This window comes from Macrobrachium nipponense, chromosome 21, assembly GCF_015104395.2.
Source record: "Macrobrachium nipponense isolate FS-2020 chromosome 21, ASM1510439v2, whole genome shotgun sequence".
Lineage (NCBI taxonomy): Eukaryota > Metazoa > Arthropoda > Malacostraca > Decapoda > Palaemonidae > Macrobrachium > Macrobrachium nipponense.
The window spans coordinates 47,421,100-47,444,751 of NC_087212.1; the positions used below are offsets into that span (position 1 = coordinate 47,421,100).

Genomic DNA, 23,652 nt, shown 5'->3' on the forward strand with positions numbered 1-23,652 from the left:
GAGAAAAATTACGCCAGACTGGAATTCCCCTTTCCTTCCGCTATATCCTTTTACGTGTTTCACCACATTTCTTGGATTCTGTCAGTTTAATTCATCTGGCCTCGGTCAAATTTGAAAAGTTGCGGTCACATTTGAAGTAATTTATTTGATTCCTCCATCCGTCAATACGTCTTTCTGAATGAACGTGTAATGAAAAAATGAAGGTAATGTAGGCCATTATATTTCAGGTTACTGAAATTCTTAGTTTTCTGTTTGAATACAATTTTAAATAAGTTTACATTGTTAGCCTGAAGAGAAAAAATGGCAAGTCTAGCATACATTTGATTCACAGTCACGTTTTGGCGAATGTCGATAAAACGCCATACTTCATATTTTCTTGCAAAATAGACTGAAAGGTTAAGTAAAAAATAAAAATTGATTTTCATTGTTTCTTGGACGATGTAGAGAAAACATTGTTGTAGGAACATAACTTAAAAAACGTTATCACCATTCGCAAATGCATGTTTGAATGAGATATTATTTATGTTGATGATTATTATCAAAGTCTTCAGATAGCCGTAGCCTGTAGCATGCAAATGCTATTAATCTTGAAAACAGAGAATAATACTGCGTCAGTGTTTAATTATAGAATGAAGAGGAACAGGCCATGCATCAAAATTCCGAACGTTAACATCTCGGTATGCGATTCAAAGCAGCATTGCATGCAAAAACAGCTCAGCATCTTTTTTCACCATTTTTGCAGGGGTAGCATCGCTTTAATTAATGCGTCCCGAGATAATTATTTTTGCCATTTTCGACGACTGCGAAACGCGTTAATGCACCGTTCCGAAATGCGTTATCAAATGGTTGGTCACAAATATTTTAGTTATATAAGAAAATCAGGAAATGAATTAATGTTTTTACTACTGTGAATATAATGCTGTAATCCATGGAGTTGTGCTTGTGTATATTATTTTATATGCTGTATACACTATACTCTAGACTACACGATATATATATATATATATATATATATATATATATATATATATATATATGAATGTTTGTGTATTTATTTAAATATATGCATATAATGTGTAGATAGTAATTAGGCCATAAAACTTGTAGAAGTATACAGCTATACTAGAAGGTATTCTCTAAGACTTATCACCATAATTGACCTTGCTGTCATGAACACTGTTATATATTTTATTTATTTTTTCTTGGGTGTCTATTGTGCGTATCAATAAGATTATAAATCAAATGATGCCATTAATCTTAAAGTCCATGAATGATTAAACAGTCTGAAAATTAAGCATTTGAAAGATAAGTTGTCACAGATGTAAGAGAAATTTAATTTTTTCTTTTTAATTATAGCTTCGGACTATTCCTAGATTATAAGAAATAAGGACAGTCTGAATTACCCGCTATTTCGTAAAGATAATTCTGCACAAGCATATTTTTTCTTTTCAGTCCTCTTCAAACGCTACAACTTTATATTTCTGTTTTGTGTTCCAGTGATGCCTCAGGGAGCGTTAATGACGGGCCTTTGGAGTTCAGTGACATTATGCCCGAAAATCCAAGGGACTACGACAAGATGGCTCCGCCGAAGGGCGGCAATGAACCCACCACTGTATATTTCCACGTGACAGTCATGAGCTTGGACTCGATTGATGAAAGTTCGATGGTAAGTAAATGTTTACTTTGGCACGGATAGAACTTGAACAATGCTGCACTCTGTGGTTTGAAAGGGAGAAAGTTGAATCATTTGATTGTGATGTTTAAAACCTCATTTTCATGCGCATCATCAATTACATCTTCATCTCAAGTATTACCAGCTATATATATATATATATATATATATATATATATATATATATATATATATGTGTGTGTGTGTGTGTGTGTGTGTGTGTGAGTGGGTGTGTGTGTGGGTGTGTGATATACACATCCATACATACATAATAATCGCTTGATGCATTTACAAAGGAAGAGAACTTCTTAATATTCATTTTCATGAATACGGTTCGTTTTGCTCATATAATTAGTTATAAATCTATAGATTTTCTTTTTAAATACTTTGCTTTCTTATAAGAAATGCAAAATATATAGTATAATTAATTATATAATATAATATATATATTAATTTTATAATTTAATTAATATAGATTATATATATATTAAGAATATAATGTTATTATTAAACATATGTAAAATATATATTTATATGTATAATCTATAATTATATATGTAATATATGTTAATAGTATATATATATATATATCTAAATATATAGATACTGTATCTTTTATATATACAATTATGTAAAATATATAAAATATATGTAAGTTATATAAATTTAATGTTAAGAATAGTAATGATATAATATAACTATATATAATATATATTATTATTATATATATGTTACGTGTATAATTGTATATATAACAAATTAAATTGAGTAAATCTGTAATCATTCCATGCTGTAATTACAATATCAAGTATTTTACAAGAAATTGTATTAAACTATTCCTGGTATTGACGAAATCTTATGGATCAGTTATCGTATTGTCACAGATCTTCTGAAAGTAATCGATTGGGTGGGTCCGTCGCCCAGTTATGATGTAGACTCGATCAATACATATTGTCTGTAATCTGTGACATAGTTCGTCGCCTAGTAGATTTTGACTGAGTCTAGAATTCTGTTTAAACATGACTGAAATATAAGTGTAGTGTTCAAGTTAAAAGGAAATGTAATTTTGTAACTTTTTTTATCAATAAGTTCCATGGATTCAGCAGCTTTTAGTTTCAAATAAAAAAAAAACTTCTAAGATGGTTATTTGTCTGTCCATCCCTAAGATGGTTATTTGTCTGTCCATCCGCGCTTTTTCTGTCGCCCTCAGATCTTAAAAACTACTGAGGCTAGAGGGCTGCAAATTGGTATGTGGATCATCCACCCTCAAATCATCAAACATACCAAATTGCAGCCCTCTAGCCTCATTAGTTAATCTTATTTAAGGTAAAAGTTAGTCATGAACGTGTGTTTGGCACCACCATTAGGCCGTGGCTGAGAGTTTTATGCAGCTTTATACGCTGTACAGAAAACTCGGCGCATTTTTTACTTGTTTTTCCTCGTTTCTCCTACCAGAGTTTGGGTGTTTCCATTCTATTGCCAAATGCTCCTTCCGAGAAGTTAGTGTTTTCTCATCTTTAGCTAAGTTTATGGTAAAGTTGTAATTTCCAGATAAATAATGTTAGGTGAGAATTTAAAATTAATATGGTTTATTAATCATTTAACGATGGGGCGTGATCAGTACGTTTTTCTAAAAATGTCCCAGATGTTATGAGGAATTGTTTTTACTTATGTTAATTTTAGGGGAATCATATCGGAATCTTTGAGTGGGGTTATCAGAATGAGAGCTAAAACTTCATTTTTATAGAGTTCAGGAGTGTTTTGTCAGAGAAATATATCACTCAACACGCAATCACCATAATTCTTTCAAAGATGTCGTCGAAGTGTTAATGACCTGCTGTGATGTAAGGTCGCCGTTATCTTGAACACCCAAGTAATCATAATAAAGTTCATACCTCCGCAAGGGGCGCTAATCTCATGATGTAAGAAGAGAGAGGAAACGAATAAAACGTTAGTCAATGAAAACGGGAATAGAAGGAGCATGTTAAATCAAGGTTTGATAAGGAATCTTCATCTTTCTCTGTTTCTACTTCTTCTCGTTGTTTATTGCTTGTAAGGAGAGAACGACATAAGATGGCAATGTTTTATATCGAATAATTTTTTCATTACAACTTTGTAGGAGGTCATTGTGTGTTCCGCAGTTTTCGTTTATATTGTTACGTGCTCGTTAGTGAAATAGTATTAATAAATAGGTTTTTCTGGTTAGATTATTACATTGATTTACCATTATAGCGTTACAAGTTAACAGTGAGTTACTGGTTTGAATTTTAAGAGAAATATTCCTAAAACATAACTTTGCGTCTATGGAAATAGTGTCCAGTACTTAGAAGTGTCTCAGTTGTTTTCCAAATGATTCAGTCTGCCCCTTGGTTAGACGTTGTTAATAGAGCCTAGCATCAGAGCAAACTGACAGTCGAGTGCTCGACATAAGGTCTAATAATTTTAGACAGAAAGCAAATCATATTGCTTTCCAGATCACAAACAAAGGGATTTAACTGTAGGCGAGGTATGAGTTGTCGGTAATAAATCCCTTTCAAGATTAAATCCGATTTGCGCTATTACTGGAGCCCTCATCACTTTTAATTGTTTGTTGCCCATCACGCACTTAGAACTAGATATTCTGTGTCGTGGTAATTCTACGAATTAAACTGGGGCTGCCTTTGGGCGCTGGCTTAATGTTGTTTACCTCTAACCCTTAAAGTAGCCTGGGGATTACAATAAACTTCATTTGGGCACTGAGATAAAATTCCTTTTCTCAGAACCACTCTTTTAGTACGGGACTGTAACAACCTTCATTTAGCACCCTCTGTAGGGGGATAGTGCCGTGAGTGCATCTCTTGCGGAGCACTGCAAAAATCACTTAACACCCTCTCCTAACAATTGTTTCATAGTGCAAGTGGGAGATTTTCCTCTTGTTCCACCTTTAAAGTCTTTTTTGCTCTCAATTTCCCTTGCAGAACTGAATGATCTCATAGGTCCCAGCGCCAGGCCTTTTGCCTGAATTATATATTCCAGTTCCAACTCCTTGTGGCACCAAGATGAAACTTTGTTTCGCAAAACGATTATTTCAATTGGGGAATACAAGTTTATTTTAAATCGAATATCTGTTGACCCTCATTTCATTTGGGGACCATAATAAAATTTCATTTGGTCGCATTGTTAGAATTATTCCAATACGTTAATTGCCACTATGGACAGCAATAAACTTCATTTGGCTGGTTGATTAAAATTATGACTCTCAAAACATTAATTTCAATAGAAGACCACAATAGACTCCAATTGGGCACTGAGGTAACCCCGAATATCTCAGAACCTTAATTTCAATTGGGGATTACAATAGACTCCATTTTGGCGCTGAAATGAAATCACGTTTTTCGGAACCATTACTTCAATTAGGGGCTTGAAGAAACTTTATTTGGATGCGGAATTAAATTTGAGGACTAATTTCGGAACTACAGTAAACTCTATTCAGGAGTTGAGTTAAAACTCGGTAAGCCAAAACGTGCATTTGAATTCGGTTAACAACACACTTCATTTAGGTGATGAATGAAAACTTGTCAGCCCAAAACCTAGAATTGGTCAAAACCATTTTGATTTGCTGTTTTCTAGCATGTGATTAAAATAAATAATTAGAAATTCAGAGTTAGTTGATGTCTTGCACAACACTTCTCATTCTTTGAGCAGTCTGTTCCTGTATCCACTTTGGCTTGAAATTAACAGCCAAACGCACGTTTGAAAGCTTCTTCAACCAAATTTTCTTTCATAGAAGCACTGAAAATATAATCTCCTTTTTTGCCGTCTTTCACAAATACACTGTTTTCATGTGTCTGTGATTTTATTCTGTAGCTGCAGGCATTTTAAGTCATCAACTAATTGACTACTACCCTGTACTATATTGGACTGTGCTCTGTGTTCAGAGAGTATATTTAAAATCTTGTTGTGTAGTGATCATTTTGTAAGGTTTATCACATATGCCTCTATCAATGTATTGTTTCACCCTTGTTCTCCAAGGTATATACTGTACAACCAAGGATTAGATGTTGCATTAGTTAACATATGCCAGTATCAAATGAAGTGGTTACAAACTGGAATTTAACTCTGAATGAAATTCATCTTCCGTACATTCATTAGTTTTTTTCCGTTAAACTCCTTCAGAGTAAAAAATTAAATTTAATATGATCCACGTCGCCTGACATTATCTCTTAAAGCAGTCCAACCCTTCCAGTCACGGGAGAATAATATTGCCCAGTTTTTCATCGGAATAAACCCTGTTTAATTAAAGAGAGAGAGAGAGAGAAAGTTCGCTTTTACGTTGGTTGCAGTAGAATAGCCGGCCAACAGCCCTTTTCCTCTGTAGGTGACGACACTGTTAATGTTGTTGCTACTCAGTCTGAAGATGACAATTGACCTGTGTTGTCAGTTTTGTTATCAGAGCGTTTTGAGTTAAGAAATTCCTACCTCAAAAGTTACTACGTCCCTCTGCTGTATTTATCCCTCCCCGAGGCTGTCCTTTATGCGTTCGTTTGATAACAAAATCAACCTGACTCTCCTCACTTGTTTACAATTTTTATTGCTTTCATTTATTCATTTTTAAAACATTATTGGCTTTTTTTGACTAGTGTAACAAAGATTCGCCATTAAACCCGTCCCGGTTGAAACGTATTCTTCGACCCTCTAGTTCTTGTTACTGAAAAAGACTTCCAGAATTTTATAAGAATTATATTAATATTGGTAATTGTAATATCTGTGAAGGTGTTCAGTAATATTCCATACTTCCACCCATTTGCTAAAAACGTAAGATATTAGTATTTTTATCCTTCTTCATCGCATTCATTATCATTATTCCGCTACACCGAACGTAATGAGCAAAACTGCCAATTTCTAATACTTGGTTATAAATTTATAGTGATTTCTTCATAGCAGTCAATCCGGTTTTATTGTTCGGGCAGTGCAGACTATGGGTGACTTATTCTGGGAAATATCCTTGCCCAGGGCCATTTCTGTCCCAGACATATCGATTAACAGCCTGGGAACCGAGTAACTTGCAATGCTAATCATGTGAGAGATTCTTTCCTGAAATGTAAGTTCACAGAAAATCTAATCTTATGATATTAAATTCTTACCAGAGTGCTTGTGGAGATCTTTTTCGGAGGTTTGGTTTTGTGAGGGAAATTTTGCTATAGAGAAATGTGATGCCCGGACATCCCATCACTGATAACCGTATGAAGACATCAGTTTTGACAGGCTTCGAAGATTATCCCTTTCATCCGAAAGTAAATGGACAGTTTTGCAATACTGGAACGTTTTTGAAACAACAGTTAAAAGCAATGTTTTGCATCTATTCTTGATTTAGAAAATGGCCATTAGTCATTTGTAAAGTTTTGCATGAAAGGCCCGCCTACCCCTATTGAATAAATATAAAAGTTTCTAAATCAAGAATAGATGCAAAAAATTGCTTTCAATTTGTTGTTTCAAGAACGTTCCACAGTATTGCAGAGCTGTACTTTTATTTTCTGATGAAAGGGATAATCTTCGGAGCCTGTCAAAACTGATGCCTTCATACGGTTATCAGTGATGGGATGTCTGGGCGTCACATCTCTGTATAAAAGAATTTCGCTAACAAAACTACAAAACCAAACCACATTTGTTCAAATTAAGTATATCTTAATTTAACCAGACCACTGAGCTGATTAACAGAATGAATTTCTAATGACCAGAAATAAATTCCTTTGATCCCGCACTGACGGGAAACGAACTGGGGCTACAGATTGATAGTCGAGCATGCAACCCACTCGCCCTATGAGGAACTATCATTTGTTAAAGAAAGCAGTAAATTGGATGCAAATTAAATTTCATATATACTAAAAATGTTCTTTTCTGTTTTGGAAGGAATGTTCCATGTCGTTCTTAATAGTGCAAAGAAAGTTCTTTACTTTGATATGAACCAATAGTTGGCAAATTTCTCGAGATTTTAAAGCATGGTCCAATGCAGATGATTATAATTGCATTCTTTCGCCCAAGTTAGCTTGAATATTCTACGGTTTGATTCGGGTGGATGTTTACTTTCCTGATACGTGAGTAGTTTGTCTCCCAGCTGCACCTCTCTCTCTCTCTGTCTCTCTCTCTCTCTCTCTGTCTCTCTCTCTCTCTCTCTGTCTGTCTGTCTGTCTGTCTCTCTCTCTCTCGTCCTTGAACGAAGCTCAACACCCTTTCTCCGTTATGTTATGGTGCGGTTGATTATAATAGACGTTGTAGTCGGAGGCTTTGGGATCAATAGTCTGTGCTTTTAAAGGTTAGAAAATGTCTTGGGGGCAAAACGCTGAAACTACGCACAAAAGGATTCCTTCCTCAATAATGCATTGTATCAGGTGTCGCTCCCCGGAGCCTTGTAAGAACACTTGTTTCCTTTTCACCACGGTGTGAGCATTGTATGGATGCTGGAAAGGAATTTCCCAAATAACTTACTGTTTCACCTGCAAAAAAATCCCTTAAACGATTTTAGTACTTAAGTAAGAAAGGCAGTGTCGATAGATTTGAAAGAACCAGTGCAGTCATTTGAATGCCTCATCAGGAGCGTTATGCCAAAATTTAGATATAAGCTTAAAACATATTCACTGCCCCTTGGGAATAATGAGCACGTTCAAGGAGTCGCTATGAATGTCGATTTAAAGCTAACATCGTATCTAACAAATTATCTCCGTTCTTTATCGTGGGAAGAATGTTATGAAGTCATACAACCACTAAAACTAGATCATTCCAACACTTGTTGTGACCTTTTTCTGACATCAGTTCTAAGAGAAGACGTTATTTTGGGGAATCAATAAAGGGCCTGATATTTGTGAAAAGAAAAATCTAAAGGTAACCAAAGAAGGGCAAAGAGTATATAAAAAGAAATGTAGACTTTAAAGATAATAGGAAATTTACGGATAATATAGACAGCAAAAATAAAATGAGAGAAAATATAAAAGCTTTTATAAAGAAGGTTAGATTCTACAGGGAACCAAAGATTGTTAATGAGAATTTAAAAAGAAATGTTGAAAAAATTGAAAGGTTCCTAAGAAAAAGAAAATTGGGGAGAATTGAAAGGTATGAAAAAGTTAGATATTTTAACGTAGCCAATATAATAAGAGAGACATCTTAAATGCATCAAAAACGAAAGTTGTGCAAATGTAAAAGTGTAGTTAATATGTAAGTTAGAAATTTTTTTAATGGTACTAAGATAGTTTGAGAAAAAAGTAATGTAGATTAGTTAGCGCTCAAGGTATGGAACTTCTCTATCACAGTTGCAAATTGCAGTGTCAAATGCTAACTGCTAGCATCGATTAGATACAATGACTCCCCAATAAGTTGATGGGTTTCTTTCAGAAAAAAAAACCGGAGTAGGTGTAACATGTAGACATTTACAGTTTTCAGAACTGCGTGGATCTCTGACTGAAGTTCAGTAACTGGAATTTACTTTTTTTTTTTTTTTTTTTTTTTTCTTTTTTTTTTTTTTTTTTTTGAGATGCAGCTTGGTTCGCTTTTTGGAGCACTTGGGCCGTCGTTGACATAATCAGGTATTTTAAACATGAGTCTATCAGAAATGAGTGTTCACTAAGATCGCTTGATATAGATTAAAGCAGACCTCAGTATTTCTTTTGCTGTGTACAAAATTTCAACGGGGTTAAAACTACGATGTTTGATTCCGTAGAAATTGAAAAGCTGAGAAGATAATTTTGTATTGAAACTGTAGAAACGAGGTTATCTTGTTTTGTTCTTAGATCTTTAATGCATCTATGTATTATTCCTAATCATTAATACAAATCAAGAAGTACTCAACTGATAAAGGCGAAAATTGTAACAGCACTCTCTCTCTCTCTCTCTCTCTCTCTCTCTCTCTCTCTCTCTCTCTCTCTCTCTCTCTCTCTCTCTCTGTTTACTTCCTATTCCTGAAAGATAACGTCATTAGATTCTTTTCATTAAAATAATTAGTCATAAGGCGAAAATATCCTTCTAGGATTTCATTGTGAGCATTATTCCTCAGTTTTCCATCATGCGTTTGTAAAAAATGAAACGTGTTTGTGATTTAGGTAGAATTTAGGATTGAATAAATAATTTATGGATAGGTTAACGGACCAGAAAGGGAATCTAGTTCAAAGGCTTATTTACTTCTTAGACCGGGTAATTACGTATTCATAACGCATCAAAGCCCATTACTGTGGGCGGTATGTTGACAAACAGATCTTGTTGGTATGTAGCCATAGGTGGAAGGCATGTTCTTCTCCCGTTAAAATTACTCATATTTTGTTATATATGAAATCATACAGTTCTCCTTCGCCATTCTCCTGACTTAAAAATTAGCATAAAAGTTCAGTGGCACTGTTATCATTTTTGTTTTATCGAATTTCATTTATTTCTGGGTAAAACCTACAATTGAAACATCATTATAAAATTCACAGGATTGTGAGAAATAAAAAAGATAAAATAAAACAACTTCTGAGCCAAACAGAGCTCAAGAAATTTTCCACTTAAATTTACACATCTTATCAAGTCCGCAAGAATGTGAGTTGCTAGATTTATACGGTGATGCAAACATTCCGGATTTCCGGTAAAGTCATGAAGTTAGAAGTCGATGGAAACAATATGACAGAACAACGTTGATAAGATCATTTCGATGATGTTTCTGAGCGACCTCTTCTTCGAAGATTGCAGTCATTCTGTTCGGTTCTTGATTGGCATCGCTTGACATTCAGGCACACCAATCAGTTTCACATAACACAGACAACCCCACCTGAACAGTTCGTTAAAATAACCGTGCGTATCTACGATAAAAATACCTTAAATACCTAAATGCGATTGTGCGAACATTCTGCTATTGAATGCAAAGTAACATGGCAAAAATTTGTCATTTCAGATTTTATATTAAGCTCCCTTTTTTTATGCTTCAGCAGGAAAAAGGCATCGAATGCCCGTTCCTTTAGTGCCAGCGTTGTTTTTTCGTATTTTTTTTTTTCATGTTATTGGATCCATCCTTCTTAACATTGTACCTCTTTATAAAACTTCTCAAGTTTCTCCCCTCCTCGAGCCCGTGTCACCAATTAGAAACGTTTTGTGTAGGTTTCAAAGACCTCCATTCTATCTTCTTATAAAAACTTTAGTTCCCATTCTTCCCATTCTTAAGAAGAACAAAAGTCGCTCCTAGAAGAATGAGTGAAAGGTTCCCTTCTCTTAAAGCTATATTCATCTCTCGAACCATGTAGATAATTACTATGCCCTCAGAGTGTAAGCTAATTAAATAAATTGTGATTACATCCACTTTGTGTATGCATGTTTGTCTCTTAGCTGGAACAAATACACATTGATAAATTATCATAAAGATTTTATCTCAAACCCCGTTTTCCTAATTATGTTAATGATCCAGATGCGTAATGGGTTAATAATTCTATTTATCAATATTCGTGGTCGTCTTTAGTGAGATGCAGTCCTACAGAACAAAGATATTGGGCGCGTGTTCCTCTAATGATTACCAAAATGCCAGGCTTCTCTCCTTTTAAAAAAAAATCACCGTGGATGCTGCAGCGCACTGGTAGATTTCTGGGCCAGCGTTTGTAGGGTCTATCATTAGAGTCTAACTGCCGCCCACCAGTCGCCCGTCCTTCGAGTGAACTAGACCCACACTAGGGCAGTGAATATTGCAAAATCTTCTACCAGCGGTCGACTATATATTAATAGTCAGTCCCTCAACTTCCAGTGGTGATTCATATCCGAAGTAGGACAGTATTTTTTAGATTCCAGCGGTGATCTGGATCCTTACTGGAACATTAATCTTTAGATTTCAGTGACGATCCCAGTCCCTATTGGATAAATAATCTTGAGATTGGAGTTGTGATCCAGATCTATCCAGACCAGTGCTAGGGCAATAAATTTTGCGAAAATATTTTGCCGACGGTTGACATGACACTTATATTCAATCCTTTAAATTCCAGTAGTTATCCAGATCTGCATTAAGGAATTGATTCTCTTGGAAATCCTCTGCCGATAGTAAATTATGCGTTAATGTTCTGTCCTTTGAATCCACTGGGGGTCAAGATCAGTTAATAAGATGTCGGGGTACCCTGAGGACTAAGATCCAATTCATTAGATTCAATCTTAAGCAGTAGGAACTTTTAGTTGTCTATTAAACGTTTACAATTTGTTTCCTCGTATTTCCTTTAGCTTTCTATAATTTCATTCCTTTTTCGAGGCGCCTTTGTTATATCTCAGTCTTTACATAAGAGTTTATTTATTCCGATGTAATCATGGAATTTAATTTCATAATTGGTACCTGAAGAGTTTATCATTTTCTGCAATTGTTCATTAACAAATGATGGCGTTTATAGTTTTGTTTATGTCTTCCATTAAATTTGTAAGTGAGGTATCACTTGCAAAAACTCCAACAACGTCACACAAAAGCCATTTCTTAATTTTGTTAAATTCGTCCTTTTTTTAACGTTATATTCTCCGAGAGAAATACGAAGTCCATTCAGTAGTTTCTATTGTGTATCCCCACATCGTGTGGCATACGACCCAGGAACAGATTAACAGTTCCCCTCGACAGAATGCCATTTAGTCTATATGCTTAACAAACTACCCTTATTGCATCTTTGTTGATCCTATTACTAAACTATTCAAGATGACCGACACCAACGTAAAAACTGCTCTTCTGTTTACTAACATTATCGGCGATGGCTTCAAAACAATGAGGTTCCGGGAAACAAGATTCTTTCTGCTGTTAAAGTTCTCTCATTTAAAAAAAATCAAGTCGTTTTTTTTAATGGGCAAATATAATACTATTTACAGACTAATATATTATAATATATATATTTATATATATATATCATATCTATATATATATATATAGTATACATACTACCATACCTACATACTACATACATACATACATATGTATGTTTAGACGGCAGGGCTCTACCAACTGAACTACAAGGTCAGTTGGTAGCGCCTAAGGTTACCTTTCAATTGAAAGACCTGGGTTCGATCCAAATTGATTTCTGTTCCATACGTGATTATGTGCTGATTGCTTTTATGTAAGCACGCGTATCTTCTATTTATAAATCGCATCAAATTTACCTGTTAAGCAGACTGAACGATAAAAATGGCAGAACTTTCTATATAATAATACATATATATATATATATATATATATATATATATATATATATATATATATATGTGTGTGTGTGTGTGTGTGTGTGTGTGTGTGTGTTTTAGCGCCCAAGCGTGCTTGTGAGTGTTGGTCAACAATGTTTGGATTCTAATAAGACACCTCGATACCCTTCACCTATGAAATCTAGAACGTCTTGCATTACTCTGTTTTCGACTTTTAGTCATTGTCAGCAGTTTAATACGTTTGTTAGTAATGAACTTTAATACAGATTTCATGCAAAATAATAACAATTTCATATTCTGTTCTTGTTTATGTTATACTACAAGCCATTTTGACCTAGTAGCAAATTCTGTATAGTATATAAAATATCCAACGTTGATGTACAAGTGGTTCTTCACCGGGTGTCTTTGTGCATATACATTTTTAATATATACATTATATATATATGTGTGTGTATGCGTGTGTGTGTGTTTTGCCCCTAGAATACTAATTTCTCTCTCTCTCTCTCTCTCTCTCTCTCTCTCTCTCTCTCTCTCTCTCTCTATGAATATATATGTATATATGATCCTTTGCGATAGCTTGTCTTTTACTTTCGCTATGTTTTTACTGTTTGTGTGCGTGTTTGTTTGCTTTTTCCCAGTACCTGTGCATGACTAATTTCTGCACTGTATAAATTTTGCTCTGGCAAGGACAGCATTGTAATGAATAATATTGCCCTGCGCTTGTTTTTGCTGTGAAAGTAGTCTTAGAAACTCTCCTGAAACGTGTGTGTGGGTTAATCCTCTTTGTCATAATAAGACTTGTATATCCATGTGGATGATCCGATTGTGACACACTAAATCACTGATATGCAGACTTTTAAATCGCATAAACATTTGCAGTACTTTTGAAATAAGTTTTTTGTCGAATAAGATCTCGATATAGTTTTTTGTCGAATAAGATCTCGATATGTCAAAAGGAATTTTGTGTTTGTTTGCAAGTATGTATGTTTACGCAAGTTTGGAGTGGTCGGGTGTTGCTGAGGTGGTGTATGATATGGCCTAAGCGGCAGAATATTAATCGATTTCGCAATTTTTTTTATGTTTAGTGTCCAAAATTTTGTTTACCATCTATTCTGATAAGTGTAAAGTTTTGGTGAATTGTGCTGTTTCATGTGATTAAAATGTCAAATATCTCTTTTTAATGCCGTACTCCTGGAATGGAAATAAACATTTTCTATGCCTCATTCTCTCATGTAAAATTTTATTGTATTCCTCTTTCTTATTGTGGCATTCTTTTTTGCTGTATCCAGTCTTCTTGTATAAGTTTTTTGCATCCAATATTTGGTCTGTTTTTCTGCTAAATGGCTCCACTCTTTCCTATGTTTCATTTTATTGCTGTACACCGTCGAGCGTTCGGTAAGAGCAAATTAGGGTTACGAGTAAGAATTATGGGTTATGGAAGAGGCCATAAAAATCATCTACAATGGAAAAAGACTTGGGAGAAAGCCACAACAAAGCTTTTGTGATTTCTGGTTCTATCCTCGTTCTTTTCAATGAGATTATTAGGATTCTTCTGCGTTCACTTTAGTTGTATTCTTTACTGCATTTAGCAATTTCCTGTTTTATATGCTGTTTCATCAAATTATTTTTTGGATTTCATACTTAACGAATTTGGTCGAGACTAATCTAAGAGTAGTGTTCATATCAGTAATATTCTTCGCAACGTTGAATAGAATTAGTACGAGTGTAACATCTAGCGTCTAATATCTAGGGCGTTTGATAAAAAATTATAGCAAGCTATCGATAAGGACGTTGATTAACGATAAGACTACATCTAACCGGAAAAGCTATTGATGTGCGTGTTATTAGATTTACTTATGTGTTAAATGAGCTCATCAAGGAAAGGTTATTTATGCGAAGGAGGGAGCACTGAAAAGGCGACTCTTCGTACTAGTACATCGTTATTGTAAATATGATCATTAGGCAACATTACTACACCACTGTTTTCAAAGGTTTACCGCTCCATCCGGGATGGTTAGTTCACAAAAGCATCAATACGAACATGATTTGAAATTTATTCAGGTTTTCTGTGAGCAATTAAGTCTCATAATTAGTTGTGTGTGGGGGGGGGGGGGTTACCTGTGTCGGTTTTTGGCGTGATTTTTGTTGCGTTCGAATAAAAAATAAAAGTGGAGTTTGTTATTGTTGTGCAGGCTATGAGAATGGTATATGGTACTGTATGTTCTCACGTTAATTTTTTTCTCCACATACTGTTCTACTGGGAAAGTGTTTTGTATGAAATTGTTACTTGAAGTTGACCTTTCGTATGGTTGTATTTATAGTGAAAAAGTGAGTTTACTTTTTTTTATAGCAGGATCATTACTGAATATTTGTGTCCTTTTATGAGAATTATTATGAAGCATTTTAAGACGTGAACTGATATCACTCATTCTGTTTTTCCAAATAGAATTACAGCTTGGTTAATAATAGTGATAACGATTATTATACTAATATTGTTGCTGTGGAAAATGCATTATTCTGTTAACGAGAGCCGTTGATTATTGGCGATAGAAAGATTATTTCTTTTGTGTTTGTAATAGGCCTGTGATTGAAGTACCAAAGGGTGTGTTCTTTAATATATATATATATATATATATATATATATATATATATATATATATATATATACATATATATACATACATGTATATACATATACACGTGTATGTGTGTTAAAAGTATGAATGGATTTATGCATATATTATATATATATATATATATATATATATATATATATATATATAATATTTCTTCCCATCGTCTTTAATATATTTTACTCTATCCATAATCCTGATTCACTTTGCTGCAGATCATTTTTGCGAAGACGAAATTTTACACATGAAAGGATATCATCTCGGTGCTCCTACATAAAAATGTATCATAGAATTATAACAATTATTGTTATTAATTGATCTATAACATTTCTCTTTTACAGATATCGGCTTAAATGGCAATTAGGATATCATGTGACCACTAAATTTTAGTATTTTAATAAAGAGATAAGATATATACATAACGTGCTTCAAGAACATTAAAAAATGTAATATATATTTTATATATATATATATATATATATATATATATATAGATATATATATATATATATATATATATATATATATATATATTACATTTTTTATGTTCTTGAAGCACGTTATGTATATATCTTATCTCTTTATTAAAATACTAAAATTTAGTGGTCACATGATATCCTAATTGCCATTTAAGCCGATATCTGTAAAAGAGAAATGTTATAGATCAATTAATAACAATAATTGTTATAATTCTATGATACATTTTTATGTAGGAGCCACCGAGATGATATCCTTTCATGTGTAAAATTTCGTCTTCGCAAAAATTATCCGCAGCAAAGTGAATCAGGATTATGGATAGAGTAAAATGGATTTAAAGACGATGGGAAGAAATAGTACAAGCCAAGGCTACAAAATAATATAGCTTTCTAGTGGCAGAAGACGCGCAAAGAATGATGAATGGCCCTTCCGAGGAAGCCACGAAATTAGGTGCCAAGGTGACAGATAAATTGATACCTTAGGCTGTATACTTTTGTATGGAGATAGATGGAGGCCTAGGGTCAGCCGGCAGTGTTTAGAAATCACGGGGAGTCCCAAGAGATGCAAGTTTTAGATGAAGAGAGTCAGACTGGAGAGAAAGAAATTTGTGGAAGGAAAACTGGAAGCAGCCTCCTAGCAGTCAGCATACATTGCTCTTGCATTTCAATCTTGGAGGTTCTGTTTTAAAAGGAAAGCAAGTGACCTGATTGTTTACAGTTTTACTGAAGCGTTCCACAAATTTCGAAGAGATCGTTTTCATCTAATTAAGACACTTTAGATAAATGAAGAATGAAGACGAACAAAGCACTGAAATACCGAGAAATAAATTAATTATATCATGGATAATGACATGTATATATGTGTGTGTGTGTGTGTGTGTGTGTGTGTGTATGTATGTGCATGCATTACACACACACATATAGACACTGCACTTTTTCTAATTATAGTTTTATTCATTAACTTTCATATATACTAATACCTACTTAGGTAAAACTGTAAAAAAATAAACTAATTGAAATTGGTGTTATTATTGGAAAGGAGTGGTAGGTATTCAGTAGTGAGTATCATCTTTCGATAATAATTCGCGGAAGTCCAAGATCAGTTTTCGTACAAGAGTTGACTTTTGAGTTGTTCCAATCTTATAAAATGGGATAGTGATACTATTTAAACTGCGTGCAGGTTGTTTGCTAAGTAATATGTATTATTGTTAATGAAACTGGAGGAGGAAAAATATTCATTATTGTGAGGCTGCTTAATGGATCGATGAGAAATGCAAAAAGAAATGATGCTTAGTAGTCAAGAACAAATCATTCTTTTCCACGAACGTACACGGTTTGCTTATAATCTGATTTCTGTTGACGTCTCACTAATATTTTCGAGTTTACGCTGAAGAAATGGCCTGCCGGTTAAATGGCGTGTGCTCCTCAAAATAAGTGAATGGAGGGACATAAATTCACGAGTTTATTTCACAGGTGCAGAGAGATTATATTACAAGGCATCATCCACCTGGCTGTGCATAATTCCCCGTTGCTAATAAAGCAGTCGACCACACACGACTGAGCTTTCGTTTCAAAGACTACAAAGAGGACACGCATCAGGTGGGCTCGAACGACATCACACAAGTTACTCTGCGTACCTTAATTGGAAATCCTTTCGGCTTGGAAATGAAAGGGGTAAATAGGTCACATTTTATTTATCAGATGTCCTCCGGTGTACAGACGCGGAGTCGGGTACGCTTCGTATTTCCACTTTGATTTCTTGTCGTGCTCAGAAGGAACCGGGTAGTCGTTGGCCCTGTGTAGGCGCGAGCGTTTGTGTGCTTGCGTTTACGGCACTGGTTGAAGGGGTAGGGATAAAGGACGAATGGGACTGTGCATTTAGAAGGGTTTCATGCACACTTAAATTACCGAAGTTCTGATTTATGGTTTAGTTTGAGAGTTCACTCGAAATAGATATGAGGACTGAAACCGAAGTTTCCCCATTAAATAATAATGAGAGTAATAAAGAGTTTTAATTAATAATAAAAAGCAAAGAACAGTGGAGCGGGCAATTTGAGACTCATTTCTGACCAAGGCCAAAATACAACAGACGCCAGTGACAGGGAGCTTGTCTAAATATTTATTTCCCGTTTAATTTCCATAGTAACTGTTCATATTGTCACTTGAAAAGGACTCGAGTGCATCGAGTATTTAATGACCGATGTTTTTTATTTATCAAAGTCAAGCCTAATTACCTTTACAAATATTGCCAAAGCACTTTCACTTCGGAACCTACGCCTTAACAAAATTAGCTCTTGAATAAATATTGCCAGATTACTTTGATCCATGAACAAACATTGGATGAACACTTCAATCGCAGAACAAATGATACAGGAAGAAAATGGATTTCAAATGCCATCGTATAACTCCGAATTATAGTAGAGATGTGACAGACAGACAGACGGACAGGATGTGCTACTTTATAAATTTATATTAATTCATTATTGTAATTAAACCTTTCACTGAAAGTAACGATTTCCTCTCTCTTTATTTAAGCATGTTTATCAATTAACTAATGCATGCTTCAAAGCAAGAGGCATCTTAACATTTTATCGATGTATCCACTTTGTAGCTATGAAGTTGAAAAAATGTGTTCGCCAAGCATGACGTAGACAATAAGGCATTTTTATTAGTTAAAGGTTTACGAAGAAAATTATCGAAATTTAAGAAGAGCTAAAATATCAAAAAGACTTGTAAAACTGTTTTAATAAGAAACGAGTTAAAGCGCTTCAGTCAGCTTTTTGGAATTCGCTTGTTGCCTTTACGATTTCCCCGTTGTTAAAACGAGAGTGTGAAAAGCATTAAATTTCATAACTAAACGCAGCCATTTTTCTTACATGTTATTGATGGATATAACTTTCCATTGACACTGAATTATGTATCAAATCGAAAATCAATTGACCAGCATCCCCTTCAGCTCGAAATATATAGAAATCAACCATTAAACGGTCGAACGATATCTGTTTAAAAACGCTGCTACTCTCAGCTTTTAATTTGAATTCCTGAGACAATTTATGACATTTGAATGCTTAGCGTAGTAGGTTAGAGGAACTTATTCATATAAATGTCACGTATTGGGCATCTGCTCTTATGTGTGGAAATTAAACACGGAACTGATATATAGACACGTCTGAACAGAATTTACATTGCCAAAAAATACTGAGAAAGAGAGAACCCGAAAAAACTGCTGCGCCCGATACTAATGTGAGGGCAAATTGGTCGTAAATATGAAATACGTAAAGAATTGGAATTTTTCCATTTTTTTATTTACCATTGTAAGTTGAGTTCTGGTCTGCCGAAATCCTTTTAGTGGTTTCCATAAAGAACTAAAAACTAATTAGGAACAAAGTAAATTGTTGTTTTTTTTTCAGTAAGGTATCATATGTAAGACCTGTTTTCAAATGCAAATGATCTAACAAAAAATATAACAATATTTTCTTCCCTTTTGTTGAAAAAAGTTGTTGATTGTGTAACACAATAGAGTAAATAATTTGATGAAAACTATTGAATAAAAATTTCATTTCCAATTCGAGGCAACGCAGATTTCAATTGTTAACCCTTTCGTACGATGTCGGTCATAAAACTCTGACCAAATGTTGGTTCGCCCTTTGTCCCTGCCTTTACGATAGCGACTTAGATGAATAAATTTTTAGTTGGAAATCATTTTTCATGGGAATGTGAACTTTTAGCAGCGAACGACAAAGTTACTTATTAGTTCATTTGTAATGTGTAGTAACACCTCCCACCACAAATACGTTTATATATATATATATATATATATATATATATATATATATATATATATATATATATATATATCTACTTATGTATATGCATGCAAGCATGTATATATTCATATGAGTGTACGAGATAGAGAGACAGAGAACATTTTATATATTCTATAGTTTATTTGTTTGTTTCTTCATTCCCTTGCAATTATTGTCACTGCATTTCCCTTTTACAGTAATTGCTATTATATACTGTGTCACATTTAATATTTTTCAAAAATAGGAAGATAGACTGGTGTGTGTGTGTGTGTGTGTGTTCGGACAAATAACCTTCCATCTAAATCTTGTAATTTGTAACATCAGTGAAGAGTCAGCGTTGTATATAATTGTTCTAGTGATTTGACAAAGACGAGATATAAAAAAGCTAGCTTTGTTATTATCGTTTATTACCGAGTCATTTGAAGGCTGTTGCTCACCTTTCCATGATAAAGTTACCGTCATTCAAAACGACCAGAAATGCAGCGAATTGTCACGTTTAATTTTCCCCTCGGCTTGTTTGTGGTCGAAGAAAGACACGTTTTTTTTTAACAAAACCAACAGGACTGCGTTATACTTTTAGATGTTTTGAATCTAAGTCATCGTTTGACCGGAAGGTTAGCAATGAGGCGATATTCCTGGTGGTCATCCTTGATTATGATTGAGATCATTTGCGTAATCGTTAGAGCATTTGATCTATCTGAGCTACTATGAGATTCAGGGCCTCTGTAACACGGTTTTTTCGCAATAACTTTTTATATATGCATTTCATAAATATAACGCTTATTCAGAATACATATTATATCAACACATAAATTTTGAGAGTATTCAGTACTACGTAGGTTGAATAAATTTAGTACTTATAATGTAAAAGTGACCTTTTTTGAAGACGGGCCAACTTACTCAGAGAAAAGGTTTCGAACGCACTCGTTACGTAACTTATGACAGCATTTCTTCCCTCTTTCTCGATGGATGATTGGCTATACGTAACGAAGGCTAAACCTCTGGCAACTATGACATACAAATTTAAATACATGCAAAGCAGTACACCTTTATGAACTCTGGGACCTCTCCACTGATAATTGTCATAACGAACAAACCAACAAAATATGTAAATAAATACAAAAACACTTCGATTATTAGTCTAACTACCAAAATGAGTTTCCAAAGAAATTACAGTCTACTTTGTAGGTCACAATCAGATTGACAAGATGTAGGGAATAGTTGGTAATTATCAAAAACATAGTAGACAAGCTTGATTTGATAACTGCTGTATCCAATGTCAAGCAATTTTTATTTATTGGCTATCTACCTATTTACTGAAAAAAAATAGCCGGTACCGTATATTGGCTTTAAACCTTCACCAATAATTATCGTCATAATGGTGACTTCATGAGGCTCCACCCACTTTCGCCTCGTTATAATTCAGGATAACACTGAAGGCTACCATGGGCATTGTTGGATTAGAAAATTTAACTTCTGGCTATAAAAACTCATTTCTCGAGTAGTTGTAAGAAGTGCTAAATGATCCTCAAGGATCCCAGCAGTTGGCCTAATCGTTTAATTCATGTATATTACTGATATACTGTTGCGGCACTACTGCTACAGTAGTATTACTACGCTAGCACTGATACCCCACCCACATCTATGTATCGTTCCGCCATTCATAAAGTCTTTGGGTTTCAGAGCCGATGGAGTTTCTGTCTGGTGGATGGGCGGGGCAACATTTAGTCAAAAGGTGTTTGTTTACCTTGCTTACGTAATGAATGGTTTTCGACTCTTGGCTCGTAATCATTGGCCATGGCGTCGGCTAGGCCATTTTTACTCTAGAAAAATTCAAACTATCGGGTTTAGGTTATTGATAATGCTGACAAAATTTGTGTGTGGTTGTAAAATATACATATGTCAACTTTCAGCTACATCCGATGATTTGATAAGGAGCAAAGTCCAAAAAACCGTGTTACAGAGGCCCTGAATCTCATAGTAGGCAATATAATCTTAACTCCCTTACCATTATTCCATTTCAAGCTCTTCGTTTCGTTGCTCTTTGCTAAAATTCAACGTATTGTGAGTGCTCCCCTTTTTTCATTAGTAATCTATTCTATCAATCGATGACTGGAATTATTTTGCAAAGAATTTCTGGAAAAGCGTTTCTGTGGTCAGATAGTTTACCCGGATTTTGCGATCTATATCAAATCGAAGTCTATTAAGCGGATTCCATTTCGCTTAGCGTTGACTATCAAAGGGAGACCGGCGTTTTGTAGACAGAATATTTTTTCTGCGTAAATTGTTGTCTTTCAATATAGGGAGACATGGATTTCCAAATACTGAGGCCCCAGAGGAAAAAGATTTGGTCAGAGACCATACAGCGAGGGAGAAATTTCATAAAGAAATTTGAATCTGCGCTGTTCCGTTTTCTAACATTTGTTTTTGTATATAGTGATGTGACATTTAATTTAGTTGGCCGAGATGAGGAATGATTTCCCTTAGAGAGAGAGAGAGAGAGAGAGAGAGAGAGAGAGAGAGAGAGAGAGAGAGAGAGAGAGAGAGAGAGTCAAATTAGGGGAGATTTTAAGAACAGCCTAGGAAATGGATTTGGGTAAATAGTAAAATATTAATGATGATAGTAAAGGCGTAAAAAATCTTTGATAAATATTTGATCGAATTACTAAATAATTTTTGCGAATATAGGTAAGAGTCTATATTCTTCGTTATTCAAGGAGTGGAAATAAATGGCAACGAAGACATGTCTATTCATCGGTAAGTAGATAGTGCGACAAATAAATTAGCACGAATAACGATGTAAATAGCCGGAAAGGAAATTCATAATTTTGCATTTAACGACGCATCTCGGTAAAGCTGTCATTTCAGTTCCATTGAATTGTACTTGTCCTTTGGTTTGAATACAGAGATAAAGTCAGCTAAATTAACTATCCGACTATTAAATATACTTTTCAGGGTAGATGTACTTGTCAGTTGTAGTTATCGTCGGTGGGTGTAAGGTAACCCTAAGGTAAAAGAGAATTCGATAATAAGTGAGATTTTATATTTATATATATGTATATAATATTATATATATATATATATATATATATATATATTATATATATATATACTTACAAACAAACAAATGGCCGTAAGTAAATTTCACACATGACAGGTACGAGTGGGTAGAGCTGTATACTTACTTGTGAACAAACTCTCTTCATTAAAATTTATACATTTACATATCTTTTTTATTAAAGTATAGGATTATAGTCCGCACGTGCCTTAAATGATATTCATATTTTTAAATGGCTGTCTTATAAAACTAGACTCAATGGTGTTTCTTTCCAGTGCATTATCAAAGTAAGCCATATTTTTTTCTACCTCTACCCAGTTGACAGTTTAATTGTATTCACTAATATGTACGAATATTCCACTGTTCCTCTGTGCGTATCTTACCATGAAAGAAGTATTTATAAAGAACAATACTAAAGGATATATATTTCAATATTTTAAATGTCATGTAAATCTTGTGATAACTTTTGTATCGTCAAATTGGAAATATATCGAAAAAGAGATTAGAATAACTTAAAAAGTGCACGTGATATGTAATTTTCGTACAGGTCAGTGAAAATAGTCATGCAATCAACTGGGCACTGAAAAGGAACATCACCGTTTCTAGTTTTATAAAAAGAATGACATTGTAAGAATATGAATATCAGGTAAGGAATGTATAAACTTGATCCATTGATTTCAAAAGAAATGTGTAAATACATAAATTTTAATTTATAAACGGGGTACTTTATCCTAACCACAAATAAGTGTACTGGCAGGTGTGACATTTTAGCTTCTTAAGGGTTGAGTGTTCGGTAGTACTTTCCTTTAGTATATATACATTGTGAATTTCTACCATACATTATGTACACACGCGCACACAC

At 34.3% G+C, this 23,652-nt stretch overlaps 1 protein-coding gene across 7 annotated transcripts in view; it reads left to right on the forward strand.

Moving 5' to 3' along the window:
* Positions 1-23,652, forward strand: part of LOC135198012 (glycine receptor subunit alpha-4-like) — a 758,459-nt gene that overhangs the window by 544,240 nt on the left and 190,567 nt on the right. For all 7 annotated transcript variants that reach the window (XM_064225359.1, XM_064225361.1, XM_064225362.1 and 4 more), the window contains one exon: positions 1,498-1,666. In XM_064225359.1, the coding sequence (XP_064081429.1) occupies positions 1,498-1,666 (169 nt within the window). The remainder of the gene's footprint in view (positions 1-1,497; positions 1,667-23,652) is intronic.